Raw genomic sequence first — 20,339 nt, 5'->3', positions numbered from 1 at the left:
CTCTTCTTACCCCCCTCCCTCTTCTTACCCCCCTCTCTTCTTACCCCCCTCCCTCTCTCTTCTTACCCCCCTCCCTCTCTCTTCTTACCCCCTCTCTTCGTACCCCCCTCCCTCTCTTTTTACCCCCCTACTCCCCTCTCTTTTTACCCCCCTACTCCCCTCTCTTTTTACCCCCTCCCTCTCTCTTTTTACCCCCCTCCCTCTCTCTTTTAACCCCCCCTCTCTCTTTTAACCTCCCCTCCCTCTCTCTTTTAACAACCCCCTCTCTCTTTTAACCCCCCCTCTCTTTTAACCCCCCCTCCCTCTTTTTAACCCCCCTCCCTCTTTTTAACCCCCCTCCCTCTTTTAAACCCCCTCCCTCTTTTAACCCCTTAAGGACACATGACATGTGTGACATGTCATGATTCCCTTTTATTCCAGAAGTTTGGTCCTTAAGGGGTTAAACCCCCCTGCCTCTCTCTTTTAACCCATCTCTTTTAACAACCCCCCTCTCTCTTTTAACCCCCCTCCCTTTTAACCCCCCCTCTCCCTTTTAACCCCCCTCTCTCTCTCTCTTTTAACCCCCCCTCCCCCCTCTCTCTTTTAACCCCCCCCTCCCCCTCTCTCTTTTAACTCCCCCCCTCCCTCCCTCTCTCTTTTTACCCCCTCCCCGTAGCGTGGCCGAGCTGCTCTGCGTCCGCGGTGCCGGCCAGATTGATAGGAAGGTGCACACACACTGAGTGTGCACCTTCCTGTCAGTCCGGCCGGGTACAGGAAACAGAAACTCCTGTTCCGCGCGGAACAGGAGTTTCTGTTTCCTGTACCCGGCCGGACTGACAGGAAGGTGCACACTCAGTGTGTGTGCACCTTCCTATCACTCCGGCCGGCACCGCGGACGCAGAGCAGCTCGGCCACGCTAAGGGGAGGGGAGGTGAGAAGCTGCAGCCGCCTGAGCGCTCTTAAGAGAGCGCTCAGGCGGCTGCAGCATTTAAAGGGGCGGCCGGGCCCCCTGATGGCGGGCCCCCCTCCCGGCCGGGCCCTCGGACCATGTCCGAAGTGCCCGACCGGTCAGTCCGCCCCTGATCTCTAGGTATATGTCAAAGTAACATCCACATGAATGCCAGGACTTAAGGTTTCCCAGCAGAAACTTTTCTAGAGAATAACATTGCCTCCACCTGCCTTCTTCCTATATGCATCATGCTGCCATTTCTTCTCTAGGTAAACGACCCACATGCACCCAGTACAGGGCCGTCTTTAACGCGGGGCAAACGGGGCAGCTGCCCCTGGCCTAGTTACTCCTAGGGGGCCCATAAACAGCTGCACTGTGGCCCCTGCTGCCCTCAACTATAATTTTTTTCCCATCGGCCCACCGGTGCAACTGGGGGCTCACACACTATGGAGGCCTATGCACTAAAGGCCACCCGGTGGGCTTGTATCAGCAGGGGCATGGTTGTGTGCCGTGATCCTTTAACAGCGCGACCGGGTCCCTTGCTTTGGGAGGAAGTAACAGCGTGAGTCACTTCTTTCCAATGAGAGTGGAGCTGTGCGGGAGAGACCAAGAAGGCAGACAGAAGAGCTGGGCCAGGAGAGCCGTCCCTAACTCCCAACAGTCTCAACCACTACTCTTGACATCAGGGAAGCCACCCTCCAAAGTAGAAAACGGGGGTTGCTTTAAAAGTGTAAATTTTGTGTGTGTGTGTGTCAGTATGTCGGTCAGTGTATATCTGTGTGTTTGTCGGTATGTCTGTCAGTGTGTCAGTATGTCTGTCAGTATATGTGTCTGTGTGTGTCAGTAAGTGTTTGTGTGTGTCAGTGTGTCTGTTAATATATGTGTGTGGCAGTATGTCTGTCAGTGTATGTGTCTGTTTGTGTGACAGTATGTCTGTCAGTGTATGTGTCTGTGTGTGTGTGTCAGTATGTCTGTTAGTATATGTGTGTGTCAGTATATCTGTCAGTTTATGTGTCAGTTGGTCTGTCAGTATATGTGTCTGTCTGTGTGTGTGCCAGTATGTCTCTCATTATGTCTGTCAGTGTGTGTCAGTATGTCTGTTAGTATATGTGTGTGTCAGTATGTCTGTCAGTGTATGTGTCAGTGTGTGTCAGTATGTCTGTTAGTATATGTGTGTGTCAGTATGTCTGTCAGTGTATGTGTCTGTGTGTCACCATGTTTGCCAGGGTGTGTATGTGTGTGACAATATGCCTGTCTGTGTATGTGTCAGTATGTCTGTGTGTGTGTGTGTGTGTGTGTCAGTATGTCTGTCAGTTAATGTATGTGTGTTTCAGAATGACTGTGTGTGTATATGTCAGTATATCTGTCCGTGTATGTGTATGTGTATGTGTATGTGTATCTGTGTGTCAGTGTATGTATCTATATGTTGTCATTAAGTGTATCTTTGTGTGTATGTAGCCAGTGTGTGTATCTGTGTTTGTATCTGTATGTAGTCAGTGTGTGTAAACGTGTATGTATATCTGCATGTGTGTCAGTGTGTATATCTGTGTATCTGCATGTGTTTCAGAGTGTGTGTGTGGGTGTGTGCATACATCTCAGCATTCAAATGCCAACACTACACACAAATAAACCTTGCATGGAAACTTCAACACTACATACAAACACACTCTTGTATTGAAATGTCAATACTACATACAAACACACCTCTGTTAAACACCAAAATTATATGTAAACACACCACTGCATTCAATAACGCTACACATAAATGCATGCTTGCATTCAATCGACAATACCACATGCAAACACAACCCTACATTTACACAAACATACTCCATACAAAAACATGCTTACATTCACATAAACACACACAACCACAAACACTGCTCAGTGCTAAATACAACCCTGCAAACATGGGAAAATGGTAGAGCCCTGGCTGTAAAAGCATTGTTGGAGTTGCACGACAGATGGGGATCTACCTTTTTGGCACCTTTGCAATAGGGGGGCCCAAAAATATTCTTGCACCTCTCTACTTTAGCATTGGGGTGGAAGGCTTGATTGCATGCCAGGGAGTGTGGGGGGCAGGGTCCAGAGGGCCCAAGAAAATGCTTTACCCAGGGTCCAATCAATATTATTGATAGCTCTGACTCAGCTATCCACCTTATCTAAAAGAAAACATGCTCCATGGTCCAGTTCTGAGTCTCATGTCCTCACTGAAGGCATTTTCCTTGGTGTAGAAGGTACCTCATTAGCACTCTGACTCTGAGTTTTCTGCCACTTTTCGATCATGGCCTGCGTTAAGTTTTTCAGCAGTTTGAGATATAGTAGCTCTTCTGTGTGATTGGAACAGAAGGGCTGGCCTTTGCTCCTGAAGTGCATAAAGGAGACCATGACCCTGACGCCAGTTGACTGTTGTCCTTCCTTGCACCACTTTTGTAGGTACTAACTAATGCATATTGGAAACATCCCACAAAACTTGCTATTTTGGAGATGGTCTGACCCAGTAATCTAGCCATCACAATTTAGTTAATGTTGTGGCTGATCAGTGTATTCAAAAGTTAATTTGACATACGAAGGTTATAATTTTTGTATTTTTATAAACTGGACACCAGTTGTGAAAAAATTGCTACCTGGCAGAGGTAGAGGTCTCTAGCCAGTCTATCTTAAATATGTTTAGCCTTATATATTATATATACCTTTTTATCTATCTTTTTTTAATATGGCTTCCTCTGTCATAGAGTAGGTTTTAGTTGCTGTCGGTTTTTGCATTAATGGAGCTCACATGTTATGTAGGATGGGCAGAGCAGCAGCATCTTATTTTGTCAATATTTTAAAGTATATTTTAAGAATCCCAGCAGTAAAAAATAATCTCAGATTGCATAATAGGCAGGCTAGATTGGCCAATAGATTCTTATCTGCAGTTTTAATCAAACTTTCTACATTTTACAGAATTGTTTTTCGAGAACTTACAAATGAAAAGTAATTTTTTTTATAAAACAGAATTATAGAAATTAACAATTCCAGAGACAGGCTTGGGCACAATAGACTATTTTGGATATCTGCTGGATATGTATTTATTCTACAAAAGTGACTGCGCCTCTGTGGGATACAGAAAGTGAAGCTTAGAGGAGGCATATGGAATTTCACATTCTCTTGGGAAATCAATCTAACCCATTCCTGTGAGGAAACAGAAGCATTCCAGAACCTCGGCATAATCTGTTATGTTAAAAATGAACACTGAACATGTTAACGATCTCAGTTCAGATATAGGGAGTAACAACTGGAGAAATTCCACCTGGTATGTTAAATGCTGGAGTTAAAGCCAATGTCCCCTCACAACAAGTGTTGTCAATAAAACAGGAACATGCCTCATCTGCAGATCTGTGAAGTTCAAGCAAGGAAGCTATGCAATGCAGATATCTGTTCTCTCACCTTCTGGACCTCTTAAAGTAGAAAATATGGAAAATCCACCCAAAGCTTCCACAAAAACACAGACAAAAAAGATTTGTCCAAGGGCAAAAGGTATTATCAGGTAAATATTGTTTGCGTTGTGCAAGCTTTAAAGAGGTCAGTCTCTTGGACTTTTTATGTTTGTTTTTAATGTTAGTTATGTGTTTGTTGTTACTATATAGTTTACTTTTAAACCCTTACAGGTTTAGACAAATCCTTTGTTATTATGACAGCACTGACACGTCTATAATCTTTAAGGAGATCATTTTCCCGTTATTTGTGAGCTATCAAATCTATAGTTGTCATCTATAATCTTAAAAGAACAATGCATGTTGATGTGCCCAATACATGAGTGGTTCTTAATCCTTGGATAATGACCCAATACTTTGACTGCAAGCTATTTCAGTGATTCTTCAAGCTATTTCAGTGGGTCTTAATTGGTAAACTGAAACTTTGCTTTAAAACTTTGCTTTGCTTTTCCTATTCCTGAATAAAGCCTGACTGGGACATGACTGTAGGACCCACCGATATTGGGGTACTATGAAGTAGTGGTGGGTTTAACATGATACGGTCAAAGGTGGAACTGAATCCCTATATTTGTTTTTTCAGATAGGTGTTTTTAAGTAGCCTGATAAGATCATAAGTGTATTTTTATGTGTGCACCGTAACTTAATTTGTACCATGTAGGAATTCCCGGACTGTTCTGTAGATGTTGGTTTGATTGGGGATTTGTCCTTCTCATATCCTGTCCAGGAGACACCCTAGTCCAGGCATAGGCAACCTTAGGCACTCCAGATGTTTTGGACTACACCTCCCATGATGCTTTGTCAGCACTATGGGTGTCAGAGCATTATGAGGGATGCAATCCAAAACATCTGGAGTGCCAAAGGTTGCCTAGCCCTGCCCTAGTCTAAGGGTCCTTTTTAATTGATTTGTGTGATTTTATCTGGGATTACTCCAATGCTTTGAGTAAGGACATCAAAACCACCAGACCCCAGCCAACATCCCACAATAGTTTGTTACTATAGCCGACTTGAGTTTCCTAGTACAATGTAGACCTCTTTAACACCTGGAACAGCCTAGAAAAGGTGTTTTGCAAAATGTATTTAGTTAGGTTTTATATTACAAGAATATGCCAAGGAGATAAATGTTATAATTATTATTATAAAAAAAAGTTTAGAAAAATTATGGTGGGATATCTCAGCAGATAATGCCAGCAATCTGCTTGGTGGATTTTTCATAATGCAGCTCATATTCTGTATCCTTCTCACTTTAATGGTCATTTTTAAATAAAGATTATGTATGAAATGTGTTCTGTTCCAGGATACTCTTGAAGATAAAATAAATCGCATTGTATTCACAGTGTAAAACACTTTCTAAGTAAATGACTAGAAATATAATTAATCTTGGGAAACATGATAAAAATTGATGTTTTAGTATAAATTCCAGCTATGGATAATTATGAATAGTATGTAATTTTACAAGCAGTACATAAACGATCCTCAGTATTTTCTCTGATATGGTCTAGGCTAGAATGCAGAATTGAGATTGGTTATTTAATACTAGCAATAAAATCCCAAAATCTTTTCTGGGAATTCTAGCAGTATTTGGAAATGTGGAGAGAGAACAAGAAATCACCAGAGGTTCCATTGAGATTTAATATCATCTGAGCAGGGGCAAAGGAACAGCTTTCATTACTGAGAAAGAAAACATCAAACCAGAGTTTTGTGCAGTTTTCTACACTATGACTGACAGACTGAAAGCTTTTTGTGTTTTTTATAGAAAAATACTTAAAGTAACACTGTAAACACAATAACAAGTACAGCGATTATGGTTATGGTGCCAGGAGCGGCCTAGTGCCCACTATTGTACTGAGATAGTTTTGACTTAAATGCTGGGCTCCGCTTCTCACCGCAGCTACAGTTGACAGAGAACTGGAGGTTTCTGATTAGATGTTTCTTTGAATTCTCCTGATCTAAGTCATCACTCTCAGCCAATGAGCTATGCTCTGCACCACCATCCTCAGCTCAGACAGAGAATTTCCCTCTCTCTGGACCCTGAAGTGGAGGTGAAAGCTGTGCCAAAAGGACCCAGGTCAAGACGTAGCCTGTTCTAAAATGGATTGTAATTACTTAGGGGGAGCTTGGGGCACCAGGGCATCTGTGGCACCAAAAACCCTACAATGTGTTGTAATGGTTAAAGTGCTTAAAGTGTTCCTTTAAAGGGACACTATAGTCTCCAAAACAACTTTAGCTTAATGAAGCAGTTTTGGTGTACCGATCATGATTTTGCAGTCTCACTGCTCGATTCTATGCCATTAAGGAGTTACCCACCTTGTTTATACTGCCCTAGTCACACCTTTCTGTATGTTACTTACACAGCCTTCCTAAGCATTTCCTGTAAAGAGTCATGTAATGTTTATTGCAAGTTTTATTTAATTTAGAATTTTTTAAACCCCGCTCTGTTAATAGCTTGCTAGACCCTGCAAGAGCATTCTGTATGTGATTCAATTTCAATTTACAGAGCAGGACATAAAAACTTTTAAAGTAAGTTACATCTGGGGGGGGGCGGAGCTAACCACCGAGCTGATCAGACGCCATTGCTGACAGCTCCGGATCCAATCTTCTGTATCTCGCCTTAATCCTGAGCATCACCACAGATACCACCACCCTAGACCCATACCCTGATTGGGGACACCGAGCTGCATCGATAGATGCCCTTTTTTTTAAAAAAGACACAGCCGAAACGGCAACGGAGGGCCGGGGCCTACTCCACGCATCCACTGCCCGACCTGACGGCGCTCCTCGGAGGAGTTTACCAAGGCCTTGTACCCACCCTATCTACCGAACCCCATCCCAGTCTGGTGGATCACATGCCTGCCATGGGAAGACGTTCCCAGAAAACCGGCACCCAGACAGAAGGGAGAGACATAGGGGCTATGCTGCAACGGCCCGCTAGGCCCAAGCCAGCCCCAGAAGAAAGCCAGACGGCGACCACACAAATGGACCATGCTGACCATCCAGGGAGCTCCGACTTCGGTACCATACCGCCAGCCCCCCCAGAGGGATCACCACCAGCGACCAAACACGACTTACAGGTACTCCTGCATGAATTCCACAAAATGCTAGCTAAGGAGCTCGCAGGACTCAGAGCTGACTTACAAAAGACTAACGACCGAGTGCGTGCCACAGAGGCTGACATGACAGAAGTCACAACAAATTTAACAAATGTACAGACCTCGGTGCAACAGCTCCAAAAGTCCCAACACAACCTGACCTTACACCTGAATGCCCTAGAGAACAGCCATAGACGGAATAACATTAAAATCCGTGGCATTCCAACAAGTGTCACATCAGAAGAGCTGCCACATTACATAAGAAGGCTACTGGCAACAATACTACCTCCAGCGACGGCAAGAAAACTAATAACCGATGGAATATACCGGGTCGCAGGCCCCCTAAGAGCTCCCTCACAAACAGCACGCGACGTTATCCTACGCTGTATATCCTCACAAGACAAGGGACAGATAATGGCGGCACTGAGGGACAAGACCCCACTATCGTTCGAAAACTCCAACTTAACCTTTTACCAAGATTTAACGAGGGCCACCCTTCAATGGCGCCGATCACTCCACCCAGTGACCCAACAACTGCGAGCAGCCAACATGAGCTACAGGTGGGCAGCACCAGGATCGCTGATGACCACGCACAACGGGACTACCCATACACTTACCTCTCTCGCAGAAGCCCCGACCTTCCTTGAAACTCTAGGGCTGAAAGCGGCGGACGCACAAACCACAGAGGGAACCTGGGACCCAGAGAACAGCGCCCCCTTTACCCCGCGCGCTGCCCCGGCACACCACCAGTCCACATGAATGCAGCTAAAAGAAACAGCCCCATGGACACTGCACAGAGACTTTGTATAACCGGGCTCTTCGGACACTAACGATAAGAATGTTTTTTTTTTTTGTTTTTTTTTTGTTGTTTTGTTACCTGTTTATCTGTTCATCTCAAATTAGAGACCGAGCGACAGACACTTATATCTATACTTGAGATGAGATTGTTTATACCCCAGCTTATCAGTTCCCAAGCTGCACAGTATAGCGCAGCTCAAATCCTGGCACAACGAAAGGGTTTCCTACTTACACCTACCAGACACGTAGGGACCCCCCTCAAAGGTCCATGACCCCGCCATAAGCACCTACCACCGTGCCAACACGCACACACCCAATAGACGAGACGACCCCCCCCCCGCTAACCCCCTTGGTCAGGGGTAACAAGCAGCACATACCTAGCACTGAACACCACACTGAGATGGAAATGCAACCGTAGGGATGGTAAACAGACACAGGATCAACAAGTGACACAGCTTGGCAACATCCCATAACGGATTTAATCCCAGTAATAGGAACCATATAGTAATGTTCGATAAACACACGGTTCTGAGATAATAATGTCACCTAATGACAACCAAAGCATCTTCTCTGCACATATAACCCCAGAACCACAAATCCAGCCTCAATCTCAAGCTTGACTCAACTCATGAGCATTGACATGTCCTGTACACCTTAGGAAGCTCTCATTTAACCTCTGACATGCCCTATCAAACGCAGTAAATACACATAAAAAAGTGCTGTATAATCATTAATAACTCTCTGTCACACAAATGTATGCCTGTTTATAACCTATTCCTGCTGTTGTGGCAGAATAGGTACTTGTGTACCATTTATGCACGATAAAATAAAGAATTTAAAAAAAAAAAAAAGTAAGTTACATCTGATTGAAAGTGAAACCATTTTTGTTTTCACGCAGGTTGTGTCAGTCACAACCAGGGGAGGTGTGGCTAGAGCTGCATAAACAGAAACAAAAGTGATTTAACTCCTAAATGGCAGAGAATTGAGCAGTGAAACTTCAGAGTCATTATCTATACACAAAAACGGTTTCATTAAGCTAAAGATGTGTTGGTGACTATAGTGTCTCTTTAAGATTTTGAAAAATAAAAGTAAAAAATGAGTCACAGATTGCCTGTAGCCCATTTAGACAACATGGCTTTGTCATTTGGACATATACAAATATGGATCCTCCTAGTTGATGTATAAGCAAAAGGACATACGACTTACACCTAACCAATGGTTTTAATATCTTAATTAATTATCTACAACTACAAAGATTTGCCCCCTCTCATTCTTGCTAGTCTACCTGGGAGAATCTCACACATCCGACACTTCTTAGGTCCATGTTAGTCATTTTTATTTATGTGCCCTCTGGAGTATATAGTTGGATTGCAATAACACCAAAACAACTTTTGATACCATTTATTATAACATCTCTTTCCTTCCAGTGATTATCACAAGATAATCTAAGATGGTTCACTTTGAATAACTTCCAGTTGTGTGTATGACCTTTAAAACATACTGTACCTTTAATATTATGCTATGAGAAAATAGGTATTTAGTAATTGTACTCTCTTGTATTTCTATTTCCTATTTAGGTGGCATGGTGCCGTGTCTACCAACTTGTCAAATCAGAATGTGTTGGTCCCAACAAGGCAGGAGTCAGACAGTGAAAGTGACTCTGAATCTTTTATCCCCCCGAAAAACAAGAAGAAAAGCTTTGCTCAGAAAATGAAGGCTGTGTTAGGAAAACTGATGCCAACCAAGCCACATGAGTTTAGATCCACAGAAATGACATCTGTGGGCAATGCCAGCACACTTCCAAGTTCACAGTCGAAGAGCACAGCCAGTTCTTCTAGAAATGATTTGCCATATTTTTTCCACAAACAAAAACGCCTTCCAAAAATAATTCGACATGTACCACTTCCACAGAAATTATGCAAGCAGGGTGTCGGGAGGATGCCCCAAGGTGGTAAGAGAGCAACATTTTGACAAATACATAGGTATAAATTGTGGCAGTCTCGGGATCTTGGAGTGAGCAAACACGATTATTAGAGCAGTCTCTAACAGAGATAGAACTAAGGGGAAATAATAACCTGTGATCAAATAGTAGGGGTCAACAGGGTGACATAGTATCAGCTATTATATTCTGGAATCTGCAGTATCAGCACTGTATTACTAGTAACTATCAGGGTTATTCAATTAACCATTCAAATGTTGACCAGGTTATTGTTGTTATTATTATTATTAGGCTGAATTGAAATTCGCTTGTCCTTTGCCCCAAATTCCTGGTTTATCAAATAAACCCCAATAGATTTACAGAAAAATAATGCCTTTTGCCTTTTACTGAGTGTGTTAAAGAAAGCATAGCTTGTGTAAAAAAAAATTAGCACCGTGTTAGGTGAAAACAATCTCATGGGGGTTCTTGTAAAAAAAGGACAAATGAACAGTGTTATTTGTAGATACCAATCAAAGAATAGGTGCTCGCTCGCTATTATTTAAAATGAGGTAGCAGTAAATCTACCAAAGATTCTCCAGCCTTGCAACAAATTCCAAAAATGATAAACTGTGTCAAGAATAGTAAACCCATATGTGTGGTTATAAATAAACACAAATACATACATACCATATACATGAACAATAGCATATGAATAAGTTCAAAATAAATTCAATTTAAAAATAATAACTTTTACAATAATAGTTGTCTTTTTTTAAATGTAATTTATTTTTAATTTCTCATATTCATCTGTTTGGCTTCCTGACTCCACAGATCCCTGGTAGGGATTATTCCACCCTTGTTCTATACACCAGAGCAGGTCATACGCTTTGATTCATGTAAGCACTTTCCCTGTGCATTGAAAAATAGCTACACATATTGCACTATTGGATAATTCTCTGTTGTGCTCCCATATTATAAGTGGCCTTCAGAGAAACACCATCACCACTACACTATATATCCTGAGATGGGGATTGTACCATCCACACTGAATGCAGCAGTGCTCTTTTTGAGCAGTAATTCTAAAAAGTGTAAGTGTGCCTTCACTATACAATTATTTTTTTGTTATTTATCAATAAGTTTTTACACTATTGTTTGTTTTATTTTTATCTTTTTTAGATACCCGGCATTGTATAGAGAAGGCTACGATGTAATGTATGTATGAATGTATGTATGTTTACCGTACCATACCACACATACGGGTTTACTGTTCTTGGCGCGGTTTATCATTTTTGTATTGTTGGAATGCGTTATCTGTAGAACTAGAACTGGGACATAATTAAGCCTTATGTCCAAGCAGAATATGTTCTAACTTAAAGAAATACAATCACTGCTTTCAGAGTTTCTACACTTAATACTATCTGATTTTAACTTGAAATTTATATTAACTTGAGACTAACTCAGATGAGCTTGAGGTGAATCCAGGTGTGGGATTTTTGGATAATCTACTGGGAAATATTTGTAAATTATTCCTCTAAGAAAACCAAGTAATAGGAATATTTAATTTGTTTACATGGCACTTGCTCCACACTTAGAACTTTGCCTTAGAATTGCTCAGTACAAACACAGTTCCTTGTGTGCAGTGAATCTCACAGGTTCATGAGATGAGCTAAACGTGGGCTTGGACCATGGACTAAACATTTTCAATCTACCCAAGAATGTAGGACATATACATTTGCAATGAAAATATTAAATATCCTCCACTTTATGTTTTTAATAGCAGAAGAAAATTATTTTTTATCTTTATAATGGTAGAATATTCTGAAGTCAGTTAGTTTTACTTATAAGACTATTTTTCTTTGAAAGCAACTCTCCAACTGGATGTTAATGTTTTTGAGGCAGAAACCGAAGAGATCACTGCAGACAATATGACAGTGAGGTCGCGGAGAACGACAAGGCGTATGTCTGTTTTGGCAGTTCCAAGTGGGTTGCAAAAGGTATTTTTTTATTTTTTCAGTACTGCCTTTGTTTGGAAAAAAAATGTTATAAAATATTTGGGATTAAATATGTTAAATAGAAATTATTATTTTTTTTTATTTTTTTTGTAAATTCTTTATTATGACGATCAGGTGAGTACAGAATCACAAATATTCATACACCACAACAGTGTATATACGGTATATCAGATCGTAACTCAACGTTGAAAATAAGCATTGTTAGCTTCTGCTCATCTAACATTCAGCAAGCGTCATATGGCTGTTAATCAATCAGTAAAGCGTAGGTAATTTGAGCAAGTTAAACAATTGAACGACTATAGATAGATGCATCTTTTAGAGCTAAAACAGTTCCAGTAACTTCAATAATCAAACAAGCAAGGTTAAACAAGAGGATATCTCGAAGCCCCTGTTCTGCAGTCCTTCCAAGTGACCTGGCATATAGACCTAATAGCCAAGAGAGTAGGTAAGAGCTTCAGTCTCAAACATGGTTAGATGTGACATATATGGCTGAGAGAACCTGCGCATCCCCAGTTGGGGGTAGTGTCGAAGATGTGTAGGCATATGATGTTAAGCTAAGTGTGTTGTGTTGCAGGCGAGATTGTGAGTTCCAAGCACTTACAATGCACCACTAATGGCGCCACCCCCAAATCCGCACCCTAATCTGGGATCTCCCGAAGATGGGAATTCTAGTAGTCCCTCGTGTTACATAGGTGGTTTGGGTGTGTCTGTCTGCTTCAGTAGTCCGTCAGTCAGACGTCTGATGAGGTGCCTTGGAGTGTCGTAGGGCGTATGTTTTATTCCCTTCCTTTTGTCGGTCTAGTGTGTCTTACTTTGGGGTCACCTCTCAGTATGGTCAGTTCCCTAGTTGTCCCTTTAGTCAGCTTGTGGTGATAGTACTGGTACGCCTCCCTGGGTTCTACCGCCTATTTCGCCTATTGCTCGCGCATCCTCACAGTCGGGTACCCCTGATCCGACCTCCCCGGGCCAGTCCGAGCCGCCGCCACTGTGTCCCAGAAGTGGGTCGCGTGGGTTTGAGTAGAAACCTTGTACGTTGTGAAAATGAGAAAAGGAGGGGGGGAGGAAGGAGGGGGGGGGGACACAGATGTGAGGGGGGGGGGGGGAAGGAGGGTTAGGTTTATAGGTGGCACCATACGTCAGCGCGCGCCCGGGCACTCCTGAACCATGTGAAATAGTGTGCTTTACGGTCTTCTTGCTCCCGGTCTTGAGAGGTATACATACCACGGGGTCCAGGCTTCGACATGTTTGGTGCTCCTTCCGAGCAGTTCTGCGTATCGCGCCTCGGCCGTGTGTATGTCCTCTATCCTCTGAAGCCAGTCTGTCATAGTTGGTGGTTGTGTTTGTTTCCATTTAGCGGGTATGGATGCTTTGGCCGCATTTAGTAGGTGGCGGATTATCGACCTCTTGTATTGGGCTATTGAGCCTTCCGTGTGATGGAGTAGAGCCATTTCTATGTTGAAGTCAGGTAGGTCACCCAGGATGATTGTCATTTCCCGTTGTATGTCGTCCCAAAACGGCTTAATCTTTGCGCAATCCCACCAGATGTGTCTTATTGTGCCTGTGTGGGTTTCACATCTCCAACAAGTGTCTGTAGACCCTGGGAATATTCTACTTAATAGAGATGGAGTCCTATACCAGTGGGAGAGTAGCTTGAAGTTGACCTCCTGGTAGTTGGTACTAATGGAGCTCTTGTGCTGCAAAATCAATATCTGCTCCCATTGTGTGTCAGTAAACGTCCTATCCGTCAGCTCTTCCCATCTTCTCTTGAACGCCGTGTTCCGTGTGCGGTCTCCTGTTATTAGCTGTTGGTAGATGACTGAGACACTGCCATCGGCGGCGGAGCCGGTCATGCAGGAGCGTTCAAACCACGTCTGTTCTCTATGTAACGCTACCCTGTTGGGGAGGTTGTAGTAAAAATGTCGTAGTTGCGCGTAATGAAATCTGTGCATTAGTGTCGGTTGTGGTATTCCACTCCATTCCCGAAGATTTCGTATTCCCGCGTTACTGAGGACCTCGAATATTGGGACAAAGTCTCCACTTCCCTCTATTGGCCAGGAAGAACGATGTAGTCCTCCGCCTATCTCCGAATTATGAGTTATCGGTATCAGGGGGCTCGGCTGTGGGGAGATATGTTGGTTTCGTCTCAGGTGAGACCATGTTTTTAACGTTTGAGTGACGGGTGATTCGGCGCCCAGCTTCGAAGTTACGTCCGCCGAGTTATGCCATGTGAGTCTGGGGAGGGCTTTGTTTATGACTTCTCTATTCAACGCCACCCACAGTTTGTCATCAGATGCCACATGCCAGTCCCTGATCCGCTGCAGTACCGTGGCTTGGAAGTATTTGCGGATATCTGGTAAAGCCAGGCCCCCCCAATTCTTAGGTAGGCATAGCTTGTCAAAGCTGAGTCGTGCCCTTTCTCCCTTCCAGACGTATTGTATCACCGCCGACTTAAGAGATGTAAAAAATCCTGGCGGGATGTGCCAGGGAATGGTGTGAAAATGGTAAAGTAGCCGCGGGAGAATGTTCATCTTTATTACCGATATACGCCCCTGCCAGGAGATGTGGTCGTAATTCCAGCTCTTAAGGTCGTTTAGTATTGTGCGCAAGAGGGGGATGTAATTCTTGGCATACAGTTCTTTCGGGTTCCTGGGTATCCAGATTCCTAGGTATCGCATCTGGTCCTGGCACCAATGGAAGGGGTACTCACGTTGAATTCGTTCTCCTGTGTTCGTCGGGGTTGAGACGTCTAATAGTTCGCATTTAGTTAAATTGAGCTTCAGCCCTGATAACTGGCCATACGTATCGAATTCTCGCATCAAGACCGGCAGGGATTCAGCTGGATCGTTTACGAAGAAGAGCATGTCGTCTGCGTATGCAGCTACCTTGTGTTCCTGGGTCCCATGCCTAAACCCTCTGATCTCTGGTGTATGTCTCACTCTATCCAGGAACGGTTCCAGCGAGATGGCAAACAGGAGTGGCGATAGTGGGCAACCCTGTCGCGTGCCATTGTGAATGGTGAAGGTGTCCGTAAGCGCACCATTCACCCTTACTCTGGCGCTGGGGTCTGTGTAGAGCGCTTCAATCCAAGTCATCATACCTCTTCCCAGTCCCACTTTTCGTAGTGTCGCCATCATGAAGCTCCAGTTTACCCGGTCAAAAGCCTTTTCGGCATCTGTTGAGAGCATTAGTAGGCCTGGTTTCTCCCTAAGGGCTAATGCTTGTATGGAAAATGCCCGGAGTGTGCAATCTCTGGCTTCCCTTCCCGGCACAAAACCCGTTTGATCCGGATGTATTAAGCGCGGTACATATTTTTGTAGTCTGGTGACAATGATCTTGGTGAATAGCTTCACATCTGCGTTGAGAAGCGAGATCGGCCGGTAGCTACTGCAGTTTTCGGGGTTCTTGCCGGGTTTAGGGATTACCGTGATAGTAGCTGCTAACGTTTCCTGATGGAATGTGTCTCCCTGCTGGAGTCGATTGAGGGCTGCCATTAGATGTGGCGTAAGAATGTCTCTGAATGATTTGTAGTATCCCACCGAGAGTCCGTCTGGGCCTTCCCTTTCTTCGCTGCCTTAATCGCCGCCTGTACCTCTTCCGTGGTGATCGGGGCCTCCAGTAGTTCCGCTTCTTCTGGTGTTAGAGCGGCTGGTTGGAAACCTTGTAGGTAACGCCATGTTGCGTCTTGTAGGTCCGCTCCGCGGGCGTCGGGAAGTGACGGTGTGGAATTGTACAGTTGTCGGTAGTAGTTACAAAATTCAGTGGCAATTGCTTCTGGGAATTGTGTGAGTGTGCCATCGGTCTTCCGTAGTTCATGTACTTGCGCCCTCGCTTGTTGGGGTCGGATCATGCGGGCCAGGAGCCTCCCACCCTTGTTAGCATGGATGTAAAAGAAGGCCTTGGATCGTTGTGTCGCCCTATGGTGTTTGCTGGCTACCAGGTCCGCCAGTTGTCGGCGAGCGTCCAGGAGTGAGCGATAATGCTCTTCGAGTTGTGATCGCTTGTGTTGTGCTTCCAGTCGGGAGATCTGGTCGGTGAGCTCCAACATACGTCGCTGCGAGTCCCTTTTTTTACGAGAGGCAATCCTGATGAGATGGCCTCGAAGTACACTCTTGTGCGCTTCCCATAGCGTCACTTTTGACACCTCTTCCGTGTCGTTTTCCCTGAAGTAGTTGGTGAGGTGTTCTGTCAGGGCAGCCTGCACTCCTGGGTCTGACAGGAGCGACTCATTCAGTCTCCATTCCGTCTTGGTGGGCCTGAACAGCGGGGAGTCCAGCTTCACGGACACTGCGCTGTGGTCCGACCATGGTGTTGGTGCGATTGTTGCTGATTGTAGGTGTCGTAGGCCTTCCTGTTGTATAAGAACATAATCGATGCGAGAGTATCTCCTATGTATGGCTGAGTAGTGCGTATAATCTCGAGTCGTTGGATGTATGGTCCGCCACGCATCCACCAGTCTTGAGTCCCTCATGGTCTTCTTTATAGCCCTGATCGCGGTTTGCGGTATACTGCTGTGTCCTGTCGAGGAGTCCAGCAACGGATCAAGCGGTGCGTTAAAATCCCCTCCTATGATGAGCGAACCTTCCGTGAATATTGCCAGTTGGCGGAATGTTTTGCACAAGAACATCGCCTGTTTTGCGTTGGGCGCATAAATAGAGGCAAAGGTGTATGTCCTCCCCGTAATCGTGCCTTTGATAAAAAGGAACCTACCGTTAGGGTCTGTCTTTTGGTCCAGCAAAGTGAAGGCAAGATTAGCAGCCAACAGTATCGCAACTCCAACCTTTCGGGCTTCGGGGTGAGTGCTGTGGTAGTTGATTGGGTAACCTCTGTCTTTCAGTCTATGGGTATCCGAGGATTTGAGGTGCGTTTCTTGTAGCATTGCTACTGAGATCCGTTTGCGATGGAGTTCCCTGAGGAGGTGTGTGCGCTTCTCAGGCGAGTTAAGGCCTCGGCAGTTCTGCGTGAGAACATGTAGAGGTGCTGCTGTGTACGCCATGGAGTGAGTGTGGGCGAAGTCACTGGCGTCTCCGTAGTCGTGTTCAGGAGGTCTGGGTCCAGTGGCCCTCGTGCTCGTCAACTGCCGGTGGGAGAGGAAGGGGGGGGGGGGGTGGATGGGGAAAAAGAATATAAGTACAGTTAGAGAAGAGGGAAGGTAAAACCTTCGTGAGTCACAATTCCCACGAGTTGGGGGCGGCTCAGCCCACGCCCAGTTCAGCCCGTCCCAGGAGGCCCCCGGTGTGAGTGCTCAGAGGTGTGATGTCAATAAGAGTCAAAGTTATCCCTTCAATACGAGGGAGTCCTGTGTAGCTGGGTGGATTACAAGACCGTACCGTTCCCTAGCAAGCTAGGGCAGCCGCGGTGTTGGGTCCCCCAGTAGTGTGGTCTACACAGGTGTAAGTCGGGGTGGTGGTGAGACCGAAGAAGTCCAGAGCCACTGTCCGGTCGGCCGCAGAGGCTCAGTGTCTCGTGGTGTAGTAGTGTATGAACTCTCAGAGGGGTGTCCGTGTCCCACTTGTTCCCAATCTGAATTCAATGGCTAGTACAGTGAAAATATCGATTAGTACGGTCACGTAATATGGGGGTATGGGTTAACATCTGTTGGGATATATGGTGTGAGTGGTTGCTGGTCTTTCCCTATGTCGGGGCGGGTAGCCCATTGCCATCTTAAGTTAGTTCAGGTCGTGGGTCGTGCCGGGCCGGGCCGGCTGCGTGTGGGGTGCGTTCTGGGTCCCCCCACCTCCCATAGCGGGCTCTGTCTTGGGTCCCCTATTCTGGGGATAGGAAGCGGAGCTAGCCGTCCGTGGGGGAGGAGAGAGAGGCGCTAGGTGGTATGGGCGCGTGCGAGCCTGTCCGCCGTGGGTGAACGTCTCAATTTGCGACTGTCTTACGGTGCAAGGAACTGACAATGCGACATAGTAAACATATAACATCACTCCTCAGTACCACTCAGAAACCGACCGCCCCCCCACTCAGCCAGACCCACCCGTATCCCCGCAACCCTAGGTATCTTGTGCTACTAGTGAGTCATAGGTGTAGTCCCAGTTTAACTCTCCATATATCCCCTACTCCCTCCGTGTCCCTAGGGCACAGCAGCATCCCTGCCATACTCCCACCCCCAGAGCCATCTCACCCATTACAGCCCGGTACATCAGTATTAACGAAATAAGATCACATACCCAAATATGTCCCCCAATTGTTCCCCACCTCCCTCCATCTATCTTCTAGATAGTGTTATAGGCAGCTGTTAAGTGATTAATATGACCTGACCAAATCACATTTGCAGCATCAGAAAAACCCACAATATATCAGGTGCTCAAGCGTCCCGTAAGTAACCAACAGTCGTATATAGCGACATAGTTCATGTTCCGTGTGCACAAATGGGGCATTCCTTGCAAGGGTCCCAACCCGCGGGCAAGTCAGGCGGTGCGTCCCATCCCCATCAGGCCCCCCTCCCCAAGCAATTCGGGGCAGCCTCCCTTCCCCAGGGGCATGTTAGGAATGTGTGGCAACACCCGGTCGTGCGTAAGTCTCCGCACATGTGCACGTGTATACAGCATTTCAACAGTCCCGTATAGCGACACAGTTCATGTTCTACGTACATATGTGGGATATTTCTTGCAGGTGCCCCAACCCACGGGCAAGCCAAGCTGTGCGTCCCACCCCCGTCAGGCCCCCCTCCCCATTCAACTTGGGGTAGCCTCCCTTACCCAAGGGCGTGTTAGGAAGGTGTTGCAACACCCGGTCATGTGTGAGAACCCATACATGTGTATGCGTGAACAGTACTTATCTGACTTCTGCTGTACGCGGGATGGCGTTGGCATCTGTGGGTATCAGCAGGCCGTGATATGTTGGTGTGTCATGGTCGGTCTTCCATGCCTGGTGGGTGTAGGTGGGGAGCATAACCTTATTCCTCCGGGTCCGTGGGTATCAGTTGCCTGCGGGCCTGCGGGCGCCTAGGTGTGACGTCTCGTCTCCTTCGCTGCAGGTTCGGAGTGTGAATTCCCTGCCTCTGGTCCATTGGCCCCAGGATCCAGTCGGTGACCTCCGTAGGCGGAAGGTTGAGGCGCTGTAGGAACCTGGGCACCTCCTCCGGCCAGCGTAGCGGGAGCCAGTCGTCATGGTGTCTGGCCAATAGCATAAAGGGGAAACCCCATTTGTATGGGATCTCTCTATCTCTGAGTAGCGCTGTGATGGGTCTCAGGGCCCTGCGGGCCTCAAGCGTGAGGGGAGACAGGTCTTGGTAAAGGGCAACTTCTGCGCCGTTGAAACGCCAGGTGGGCCTTGCGCGGGCTTTGTTCATTATTTTCTCCTTCAGTTTGTAGGAGTGTAGGCAGCATATAATGTCTCTCGGTGTGTTATCAGACGTGCGTGCTCTGTTGGCCCTATGCGCCCTATCAAACGTTATGGAGTCTGGCGCATCTGAGCCTAGTATGTCGCGGAACAGTGTCTGTAGTGTTGCTTCCACGACCTCCGCCCCCTCTGGTTCTGGTAGGCCGCGGACCCTAATGTTTGATCTGCGGCCCCTGTTATCAAGATCTTCAGTTTGGCGTCTTAAGTGTAGAAGAATATTGCCTTGCCTGTGTATAGCCAGATTTGAAGCCTCAACCCTCTCTCCAACAGCCTGCACTGAAGCTTCAGCTGCCTGTATCCTGGAGGCCTGTGTGGAGATTTCGGCCTTAAGTGAGTTTACCTCCGTGCGGATCGCCGCATGTAGATTATCAGAGAGGGTCTGCATGTCAGTTTTGGTGACCATTGCTGCTGCCAGGGCTTTTATTGCCTTAATGTCCGCACTGATCTCCGCCAGCGTGGGTGCAGCCGCCTCCGTTATTGGTGAGTGGGCCGGGGAGTCGGCCATGCTTGCGCCCGCGGCCTCGTGGTACTCGGCGGATGCCGGGGCCAGGTACCCGTCCATGGGACCCGTTTGTGCGGCAGTCGCTGGATGCCTGGGGGTTTGGGAGCCGTCAGGGCGTTTAGTGCGCCCCATTTCCGTGCCGTGCTGGTAGGTAAGCCTGCTATATTTGCTGTGTGGGTCGGAGCTTGTCCCTTAAGCGGCCATCTTCGATCGCGGCCAAACCACGCCCCCGTTAAATAGAAATTAAAAATGTAAGTATTTAAGCATAAAAT

The 20,339-nt window shown here is 46.1% G+C and overlaps 1 protein-coding gene across 3 annotated transcripts in view; it reads left to right on the top strand.

Moving 5' to 3' along the window:
* The first annotated feature begins 4,200 nt into the window (after nucleotides 1–4,200).
* C7H3orf49 (chromosome 7 C3orf49 homolog) overlaps nucleotides 4,201–20,339 on the top strand; it is a 37,001-nt gene continuing 20,862 nt past the window's right edge. For 2 of the 3 annotated variants that reach the window (XM_063427546.1, XM_063427545.1), the window contains exons 1-3: nucleotides 4,201–4,457; nucleotides 9,866–10,239; nucleotides 12,070–12,200. In XM_063427546.1, the coding sequence (XP_063283616.1) occupies nucleotides 4,336–4,457; nucleotides 9,866–10,239; nucleotides 12,070–12,200 (627 nt within the window). In that variant the 5' untranslated portion in view covers nucleotides 4,201–4,335. The remainder of the gene's footprint in view (nucleotides 4,458–9,865; nucleotides 10,240–12,069; nucleotides 12,201–20,339) is intronic. The other variant, XM_063427547.1, reaches the window with a different exon arrangement.

Source organism: Pelobates fuscus, chromosome 7 (assembly GCF_036172605.1).
Source record: "Pelobates fuscus isolate aPelFus1 chromosome 7, aPelFus1.pri, whole genome shotgun sequence".
NCBI lineage: Eukaryota > Metazoa > Chordata > Amphibia > Anura > Pelobatidae > Pelobates > Pelobates fuscus.
This window is presented reverse-complemented; position numbering and strand designations above follow the sequence as displayed.